The 11,620-nt window shown below is 30.1% G+C and overlaps 1 protein-coding gene across 1 annotated transcript; it reads left to right on the top strand.

Annotated features, from left to right (window-relative positions):
• LOC109337656 lies at window positions 6,110-7,533 on the top strand. The gene is made up of 2 exons (XM_019574680.1): window positions 6,110-6,453; window positions 7,303-7,533. The coding sequence occupies exons 1-2, from the start codon at window positions 6,173-6,175 to the stop codon at window positions 7,517-7,519; spliced, it is 498 nt and encodes a 165-aa protein (XP_019430225.1). The 5' UTR covers window positions 6,110-6,172; the 3' UTR covers window positions 7,520-7,533.

The following is an 11,620-nucleotide window of genomic DNA, read 5'->3' as shown; positions in this document are numbered from 1 at the left end:
ATTTTTCTTGCACACAGTGAGATATAAGCTCATTGAGATATAATTTGTCTTTCTGAGTGTTATAGCTTACTTTGAATAACTCAATGTATGCAAGAAGCAAGATCAAAACCAAGTGCACGAGCAAGTCTTCATCAAGTTCTAACTTAAGTGATTTGAGTTCTGATGTAAGATTAGACATCTTCATAATATGCTACCTTATGTTCACTTTGCATTTATACCTCATGGAGATGAGTTTAGCCAAAAAGCTACTCGTCTTCGACTTTTAATTTTTGGTAAGGTATTTTTATATTTCTTCAAGGAACTTCATTGCATTCTGACCCTCATAAATAGAGCCCCAAAACACTTCTAGAATAGAGTGTTTTATGATCATTGGACACATTCGGTTAGAGTGTTCCAATTTCTCAATTTTAACCTCATCGAGGATTTCCATATTATAGATAGATTTCTCCACCTGAAGTGTCAGATCTAAATCCATATAGCTGAGAATAATTTATGTGGCTTCCTTATAGATCTTAAAGTTTGTCCCACTCAACAATGAAATGTTCTTAATTTAAGCAGAAATATTTGCAGCACTAGTAAAAGAATAGAACAAATTGCAATCATTCTTATAATTAAACTCACATTCAACTTTAATAATTAAATTCAAATGATGATGGGACACATCGCGAGTTACTTAGCACAACATTAATATTCAGTCTTTGGACAAAAAAATTAACTTGTAAGTGGTACACTCAATGTAGTAATCAAACACTAATAACCAGTCTTGTCATACAATAAGTCTTTCTTTGGACCGACTTATTATTCATATAGAAAATCATATGATTATCACATTTATTGCTACTAGTATGTCTATAATTTGGACCAAATAGTAATCTTCCTTTGGGTCGATCACTATTCGCAGAAAATGCAAACATACAATTAGCTTGATATTTTATATTTATCACTAATGATACTCTTATTTGTAATGGTCAAACATTGATCATAATGCATGTCAAATAATAAATCCTTCTTTGGACTGATTTATTATTAACATATGCAACTTTATATTAATCACATGTTTATCATCACATGTGTGTATATAAGTCAGCCAAATAATAATCTTCATTTGGCCCGATTAATACTCGCATGGATACATATACACTTTCACACATTAACATAGTAAAATATATATAATTTTAAGTATTAACCGTAACCATTATATATATATATATTAACTTTAATCAGTAATTCCAGACATCACAACAATCTCAAGCTGGAAACAATTACATATGTATATATGTATATTTTAATTCACAATATATACAAGGTCATGAATTCTAGATTGTATATGTAAAAAATAAAAACACATTTTAACACATATATACTCTATACATATACTTTAACAAATTACAAAATTGTAAAGTGACAAAAGTCAATGTCCAACACTAAGGCATTAGTGCACATATAATATACATATTGCATAACAGAGTCATCAAAGTTAATGCAATATTCATGCAAAGATCTGAATATATACTTCAACACATGTTGCAAGGATTCATAATATAAATTATCCATAATTCAAATAAGCAGAAGCACATGAAAGTTATCATCATTATTCATAAATACCCAGTTTTCATAACCAATAGCGGAAACATAAAAATTCCTAAATTTAAAAATTAGGGTTCATAAAAAATTGAATAGAGAACAACTTTAATGGAGAATCATAAAATTCAGAACCTAAAACTTTGATACCACTTGTTAGATATTTCCTCATGATTGTTAAATATCAATCCTAGGATCTTGAATCTCATGATTCTCACAGAGAATATAAAACAAGGATACAAAATCATACCTGAATCCATCTTCTATGATTTACTTATTTGATATACGTTTTGAGAGAGATTTTGGTATGACGGTCTTCCTCAACCAAATCCTTAATTCATTTTGAGACATTCATTTTTCTTCTCTAGGATGGGGAGAGATGGAAACTATTTGTGATTTGATATCTTAGGGACCATAATCATTCCTTATGTGTTAACTTATAGGTTCTCATTATCCCTTAGAGGTCAATCGTTTGGGTATCCACTCATTACGCTCATATCCGTTATCAATTTTAGAAGTTCTACGAGTTGTCAGAAATTAGATCACATGTTTGTAACCCAAAATAAATAAGCAATATATAATTATATTAAATATATGATGTTTACCTTAATTAAAAATTATGAATTTCTAATAACATTGTGAACTACATTTTCCCACAATTTTTCGGAATTGCAGTAAATATAATTGCAATCATAACTTAAAATACCAAGTGTTACGATGGTAAATATATCAATTACTTCCTTTATTCCTTTTGTTATTTGGTACCCAAATTTTCTTACAAAGGTTATCATGAAATATGAATCCATATGACAAATAATTATAATTGGAAAGTGAAAAAACAGCATTAAGAATAAAAAAGGTGTGCAATATTTTTTTCCTTTCTTTCTTGAATCCACCAAAACATATTCTTTGATACCATTTTAGTTTTTTTCTTTCCTTAACCGATGCATGGTTTATTCCATCTTTTTCCGGAGGAGTTATTCTTTTCTTGGTCACTACTTATTAGGAGATTTTGATTCTATAAATGCTCGACATCTTAATGGGTGCCACTTGGATTCCATCTCTTGAGCATCTTTACTCACCCATATATTATATCACACAGTTAGTATTATGTATTATAATTGTGATTAGTTAGAAAATTGTTTAACAGCTACATTTTTTTACTTATATTAAATATATTTTCATCACTTAATCAGAATCAACTGATATCACATATGGAGTGATATAAATTTTGTGACAATAAATATACTTATATATATTACTTTGCTCTCGGAATGTAGTTCATTCCTATGTTCCTTTGCTCTTGGAATGTTGTTCCTTGGAATGTTGTGATTAAGGAACAAGAAATATCAGCAGCTTTGTTCAGATTCCAGAGGTAGACTAAACTGTGAGAACACAACATCAAAAATGAAATCAATGGTTAATTATTTTATGCCATGCATGCCCACAGCTTCACTCTCCAATCCCCTTCAAAAAAAGAAAAAAATGCATTGTCTATAAGAAAAAACTAGATCTTAAGTTAATCTCCAATGTTATGTGTCAATATTATATGGAAAAAATAATATAAAAACTTAAGATATAATCTTATACATTCTTAAAGTACTCACTATTATTATTGGCAAAAAAACAATTTTATTAAAGATATACTTGAATGTATAAAATATTAGAAAAGACAACCAATGATGAGAGAGTAAGAAAAATGAAAGAAAGAAATATAAGGAAAATATATTAAAGGAGAAGAAGACTGTTAAGACAAAACTCACTATTTAAAGTTTCCATATTTGGAATTGTAGAGAATATTAATAGTATAAAATTTCTATACTATTAATCATGCATTTTTATATCATTAAATTGTTGAACTTTTTTAATGACAACTTAAAAGTCATACTATTTATTTATATTTATGTAAAGAGGATCTCTTTATATTTAGACTTAAATGTATTTTTTTGTCATGTACAAAGTTTGTTTTGGGACCTTTTGTGAGAGTGTTTAAATCTAAAAATTGTGTGGTTATATAACATTACTCCATATGTCAGGTTTTATCCAAATATTAAGTATAGTAACATGGCTATGTTGATCATTAATCATGCTGAGAACATTTATTGTCTGACAATTATTTGTTACTAGCTTATATCTAATCACACTGATTGGTAAAAAATAGAATCTGAATGATACTTAATTTAACTTTTCTGTAACTTTATTTCTTATCCAATCATATATATGGGACATTTAGCGGTACACATTGTGTGCATTTTCCATTAATTCTTGGATAAAAGCTTGCCCGATGAAGAACATTACACAATCGAAAAATGTTTTAGGGCTAAAAAGATCCTGAAAAAAGTTGAGACTTGAGAGATGAATTTTATCCATAAACAATACTTGAAGAAGAACGCAAAATATATTTAAGCCTTATCTTTATTCTTATATAAAGCTTTGATCCAGAAAAGAGAATAAAATATTAAATATCAATACTAAGAGACAACTTATCTTCTTAAAATTATTCATTGTTTGACATGTATTTTATTTTACTTTTCTTTTTATAATATATTTTGAAATGAAAACTTATAGAATGAAGATAAATAAAACATATGTCAAATAATGAGTGAATTGAAATAGATAAGTTATCTTCTAATGTGATAAGATTTTTTATTTTCCATGGAAAATATGGGCTAATCATCATAACCATGCAATGAGACCGATTAAGAATAAAACTATAACTTTACATTATAAAGTAAACACTGCATTTAAAATAACAAATTATAGAAGGAAAAGAAATAAGACACATATCAAATAATGAGTGAATCGAAAGAAATAAATTATTTTATAGTGTTAAGCTATGAAGCACGGATTCGCCAAATACCCTCGCGTGTCGGTGTCCGACACGTATCCGACACAGATACGCTCAGATTCGCGAAGGATACGTGTCCATAGAGTATCCAAAAATAAAAAAATAAAAATAAATATCAAGAAACGTATCGGATTCGTTTTCAATAAAATATAGGATATATAGATTCGTGTTCAATGAAATATAGGATATATAGATTCGTTTTTATGATAAGATAGATTTGTTTTCAATAAACACTCACTTATTTAAATGTCACATCATACCAACTTACCATCACACCACATTGACCCTCGAATAGCTGGTACTTTCCGATCCATAACGTCGTCGACCAGTACTTAGTGTTACCGCCTCTACTGCCATAGGTATGTTGTGAAGAGCAAACAGAAAAAATGCTTACCTTTCTTACTTATTAATTTATTTTCGCTTAGTATGTTTATAAAGAGAAGAGGATGTGTGAATATTAATAGAGAAAATAAATAAATGACTTACATTTATTTCTTAACAAAGAAGAGAAGAAAGAAGGTAGGAGAGAAGAAGAAGATTTACACTTATAATTTTATCATATTTTATGTATTTTTTATTAATTTATACGTGTATCTCTGAACGTATCATATCCTACATTTTAGAAAAAATGCGTGTCGACGTATCGGATACTTATTGTATCCGATACACGTATCCGTATCTGTGCTTCATAGGTGTTAAGAAATACTTTCTATATGGAGAAATATAGACTCATCATCGTAACCAATGCCCTAATGAAGCCGATTTAGGATTTAGAATAAAAGTATAACTTTACATTAAAAAAAGTAAAAACTGCATTTCTGAACACTAACTTCACTATTTTTCATTTTTTATCCTTAATCAAGTAGTTAGCATTATTAAAAAAATATCATCATTTTACTATAGTTTGTACCATAAGTTTCATGTGTACATATGGGAATTATTATTATAAGAATAAATATCTGTCAGCGTCACAGACCGTGTGGACCAAATAAGCAAAAAAGAGAATCCGCAGAAAGTGGCATTATTTATTTCACCACTTTTGCTTTTTTAAGGTAACATATGAGAGCTAACAATTTATCTATATTCATTACATTACATACACTTCATTTATATTATTTATAAGTGTATTATATTTATTTATTGTTGGTATAAAAAATTATACACAATTAATATATTATTTACCATTAATTTATAATATTTTTGTTGAATATTCAAGTGATTAAACATGAATAATTAATAATATAATAATAGTATATAAAACTCATATATTATCAATATGTACATTTTACTTTACTTATATTTAAAAATCAATAATAATCAAATATAAATAGTAGATAATATAATGACAATATAAAAATCTTACACTATCAATATATTCATTATATCTTAGGATAAATATAGATAGAACATGAATAATTGATGATTCTTTGATGTATATTTCTCAGCACACATATTTATTTCATAAAATAATATAAATGAGTGTACATAAAACCGTACACGTCTAAATCAATGCCATACAGTCCACAGAAATTTCAGATAAAAATATTTAATTTGTAATGAGCACGTGTTATGAAGTGCACTCAGTGGGGTTAAATTAAACAGAATAAAACATAAATGTGCTGTTTTCTATGTGGGCCATTATTTCCTTTAAATGTGCACCACTTCTTTCTTTCACAGAACTCATCAAATTCTTTCTTCTTGCACTATTAAATCTCCTTCTATATTTCTCCTTATAGCTTTACTATGCTTCCAAAGTTCATGAGCCCCTTCAAGATGGAAATCCAAGAAGGGAACAAAAGAAGGAAGCATGTGAGCTCAATAGAGAGTACAACCATGTATGTTGGTTTGAGGCTTCTCACTCAAATCACTAGCTCAAAAACCAAATCAAATTCCAATATTCTTGTGAAATCTGCACTGAGATTAAAGGCAAACCAAAATACCTCTTTGGAGTTCTTTTGCTTTCTTAAAACGTGTAGCCTATGCAACAAGCAACTCAGCCCAGACAAAGATATCTACATGTACAGGTATATTGCTGAACCCTTCTTACCATAGGTAATTACTAACATATGATTCATAAATATGGATGCATTAAACCCCTACTAATAAAATAGGATGCTTTTATCGTCTAGTTATTTTCTACTATGACTTAAGCTATAAGAAGAACATGTCCAAAAGAAAGTAATACTTCATTTGGTAGAATAGTCTTGTATTGTTTTTTGTGATTTAGGCTCTGCTTTCGAGTTCGGTTTTGGAGGGAGGAAATGGAAAGGAAAAATCATGAAATACATTTGTAACATGATTATAAAGTTTTATTTTTTCCTCCAAAATCCAACTTTACTTTTAGGCTTTGTTTGGGAGTTAAGAGGGAAAATGATCAAATGGTTAGGAGTGGGAGGAAGGAAAGGGAAAGGGAAAGGGAAAAGGAAAATGAAGGAAATTCTCTCATTTATTTGGGAGTATGAAATTTAGAATATTTTTTATTTTTCCTTTAAAAATGTAATTAACAATGAGAAATAGACAATAATGTATAATTATATATTATTGCTAATAATATTTAGTCATTTTGACATTTTAGCTCCAAAAAACCTCAAGTTAAAAATAGACACATTGAGGGTTTTGGAGGATTTGAGAAACCTTCCAAAACTTTCCTCTCTCCTTCATTCAACTCACAAACAAGAGGAAGACTTTCTAAAGTCATCCATTTCTATTCCCTCCAAAACTTCACTCTCAAACAAAGCTTGAAATACCATATCGAGCTTCTTTACATTTCTTCTAAATGAAAATCATGAATAGTTTTGGTTCTAGACATATATAAAAATTGGGGTTTATTTTATTTTCTGATAAAAACTTGGACATAATGTTTATTTATGCAGAGGTGATGAAGGCTTCTGTAGTGTAGAGTGCCGGAACAAACAAATAGTTTTGGATGAGATGAGAGAATTAGAGAGCTCTACTACACATATGGTAGCATCTTATAATAGGCAATATGGTAATGATGGGTGTAAAGAGACTCGCCTTATACTTGAGGACCTTAGAATGCAGAGACTTAAGTCCAAACCAATTCCTTGTAGTCAAAACTTTTGGCTGTAATTTCCAAGCTCTATGGAGATGTATGCAAGTTTTGTTTATTCTAGCTTTTATTATTAGGCCCGCATTTTTTGGGTAAAACGATGAGTGAGAAAGCTTGATTTATTTAAAAATAAATAGCATTTTTTTTATGTGAAGTTGATATTAGAATGTTCACCCCAACAAATCTATGGCTTTTGCTGTATTTGAAAAATAAGAATATATATATATATATTAAATGAGAATAATTGTTATGTGAAATGAAAATAGTTAATATGGACTATTAGATCTTATTTGAACGATCAAGATTAAAATATACATTTTAAGTAATCATATAACAAATAACTAACTTTTAGTCATAACCATGCATGTATGGTTGTGAGATCCAAATTTATTGTTCTCTCAATTTTTATATAATAATTATTCTCACTTAGTCATTTCATATATATATATATACTGTTATATATATATATATATATATATTTATTTATATAATCAATATATATATATAAACTCACCTATGTGTGTTTGATGTTATACATAATAGGTATCTAGGTAATTAATTGCGGATAGTGGAGCATAGCGGTCGAACTCAAAAATACTAGCGGGATGACCGTTACAACTAAGGGGAAATATAAGTAATTTATATTCTAAACATATAAATACACAAAGAAAAACTTAAAATACACAAAGTTATATGTTATACCCCTCCACATATAAATATTCAAATGCACCAAAAAATATTAAAAATATAAGTAATTCATACTATTTAAGTTTTAAAAACAAAAAGAAACTCACAAAAGAAAGGGAATGGGGAAATAAAAGGAAAACAAAAAATATAAGTAATACATTAAAATCGAAATTTTTTGAACATGTAAAGAAGGAAAATAAAAAGAAATTCATAGAAGGAAGGGAAAGGGCAGATGAGAATGGGCAGGGGGAGAGGGGAGAGGGAAGGGAGGAGAAGAAGGGAAGGAAGTGAATCACATGTCATTTTTTAGGTTAGTGTTCACATGTCTTTTTAAAAGGGAATAAAGAGAGGGGTGTTTTATAAAAAAACCCTAAAAAATCAATGCCATATAATAAAAAATAAGGACAAAAATAACATTTCCCATTAAAATTAGGGTTCTTCATCCTGAAGTAGGTTCTGTAGTGGGTTATGGCCCACACCTCTGCTGCAACTCAACTCGCAACAGCCATCCGCATCGCAATGCACCACTTTGTCGCAAAGAGGGATGGAAACCTCTACAATTGTGTGCGTGTTAAATATTTTCGTACGACAAGTGAACCATATCGTTCAAGTAATAACTGGTAAATACTGGGATATCATCCTCAGAGAACAATTCAGATCTATATTATTTTCTAAACCAGTAAATTGAGTAGATATGTACAAAGTTGAGAATTAAGGTTGTTCATTGGTTTAGATTATCAAAACCAATTAATTAAAAATGGTTTTCTAAAACAAAATAAAAATGGTTGGGATTGACTATCATCATTGCTCCTCTTTGTAATCTTTAGATTCAATTCTATAAAACTTGCAAAGTTATTGATCTTGATGCAACATTTTCTTCGAATCATTTGTATCAATTCCTTGACTACAAAATCCTTAGATAATTCATCAAACACCAATTCCTTGGATATTTAATCAATTATCTAGCATTAACTTAAATGTAAAAGCAATTCATACATCATTGTCCATTCCTAGATCAATGATGAATCAAGAAAGATTATCCCGATTTGATTCCAAGTTTAACTTCCTAGTTAAACTTAGATCCAAGATCAAGAAACTAGAAATTAAGAAAAATCAAGCATTAAGCACATAATAAACTTTCTAAAATCAAACAACAAAAATATATTTTCGAATTGAATCCAAGAATACAAGAGTTAGAAGATTACATTTCAATCACAAACTGAAGAACTAGCCACTCATCCTTGCCATTACAACACTCTGGTCATGAGAAATACAAGAAATTCTGGATCTAAAGTCGTTCTGACGACTTCTCTCTTCCGCTCTAGTGTTTCTCTATCTAAAATCGTGTGAAAAAGCTTAGAAAGTGGTTGGATAACCACCTTGATTTTTGTAACCGCCTATATTTGTTCTAGACTTCTAGTCTCTCGCTCGAGTTAGAGATTCTTGCTCAAGCGAGAGACCAAATTTCAGCATTTAGAAAATCTTCTAGCTTGAGCGACAAATCTCTCGCTCGAGCGAGAGAATCAGAGTTTTGAACCTGTCTTTCTCGCTTGGGCAAGAGACACGCAAAAAGTTTGACATCCAAAAGTAGGAACTATCGCTTGAGCGACAGTCCCCTCGCTTAAGTGAGGGACATGCACTGATTTAAGCCTTTTTCCTTGAATTAGCAATTGTTGCTTGGGCTTGGGATCCAAAGCTCCTTTTATGCAGATTCCTTCAATTTCTATCTCTTCTACTCCTCATTCTCCTGCAATTAACACAAAAATATGTAAGGTCCTTAAACAAGATTAATCACACTAGATTCTTTAGAGTTGTGCATGAATTTCATCATAACTACACCATAAGTGCCCAAAATTTATATGAATTTCCTTCAGAACGTGGCACTTAACAACTCCCCCAAACCTAGAATCTTGATTATCCTCAAGCAAAGTAATGGATTCAACTCAACAAAGTAGTGAACTTGATTTTTAAACAATTTAGTCCAACCATGTCAATCATATAGAATTAGGGTGAAATTTTTTCAAGAAGATCAGTTTCATGCTTGATCATAGTAATCCAAGTTCCAAGTGATTACAAAATATGTATGTAATTCAAATTCAAACAAAATAGCAAGAATAACTACTCAATTCAATCAAATGAACTCTCTTATGCTCTCGGGTGAAGTGTTTCACTCAATTCTTTAATGGAATCATACAATTTAACTTTGTCTTTCATTTCAGTTATGCCATGTACACATGTTCAATCAAAGATCTCAAGGGCTTGACATAGGGTTGTAATATGACTTGCCTACAAAGAAACTTTGTTTTTCTGGGATACAAAGAAGGAGATAGACCATTAATGCATACTCAAACTTCCTTCACTTGTTCACTTTGAAGTTCACTTTCAAATTTCTTTCACCAAATCATCACTTATACTACTAACCATTTTGATTCTACTTCTTCAATTGACTCTTTCTTTTGAATCTTTACTTATTTTGGTGTGATTCACATTTGTTTTTCATTGCCTCGTGCTCATCATTCACACATAACTGAAGAAGGAGAATTTCCGATTCACATTCCAACTCAGATACATAAATCACAACTTCGTCCATTTCCTAACATAACAATTAAAAACCATATGCACTAATGATCTTTCTCCATCAGTATGGGGATTGATGTATTTCATTGTGGCTTGGGTGCATGATTTTCAAAAAGAAATTTTCAGCTCCAAGGGCTATAAAGATTTGGATTCATGATTCATAAGGGTTGACTTTCTGGACGTAGCTTAACTCTCCTAAATTAGGCCTTAATCATTTCCTTGATATTCCATGCTTAATGACAATTGACACAAAAACCAGGCAAAGCTAATTGACAAAATCCAGCTAAGTCATTCATCTATGTTTGGATACACTCTCTCACCAGTTTGAAGGTATTTTCATTTGATTAAATTGTTCATTATTCAAAATGTGTCTGATTTATGCATCCGCATCCCGAAGTCAGACAAACTCAAAACACTAATCACTTTCTATTCACAAGGCCTACATAATTATTTTCTATCAGGAAAACGCAATTGGATTTCTTTTTTAATTTTCTTCTAAACATGCATTCTTTATTGATTTAAACACATTACTACTCATAGACAGACTAACACATACATGATTGAACACACTTGAAATAAAAACAGCTACATATAGTCACACACAACTACTTAAACATAAATGACTTGAAACATTGAAATGAAAGAACCAGTTTGTTGTTTTCATCATATGCTCATCATCACATCATTTCTTCTTCATCATCATCTACATCAGAACCAGATGGTCCACCATCTCCTACCTCCCCTAGAAAAGTAGGTCTGACCCGAGGCCATAGATATTGGACACTGAAATCTTCAGGGCTCATCCAAATTTGGTTGTCTGGATATTGAATCTGATATGCTGCATAAAAGTCCTGCTG

The sequence above is a fragment of the Lupinus angustifolius genome, chromosome LG02, assembly GCF_001865875.1.
Source record: "Lupinus angustifolius cultivar Tanjil chromosome LG02, LupAngTanjil_v1.0, whole genome shotgun sequence".
Classification (NCBI taxonomy): Eukaryota; Viridiplantae; Streptophyta; class Magnoliopsida; order Fabales; family Fabaceae; genus Lupinus; species Lupinus angustifolius.
Note: the sequence above shows the minus strand (reverse complement) of the source record. Positions and strands in the feature narration are given on the sequence as shown.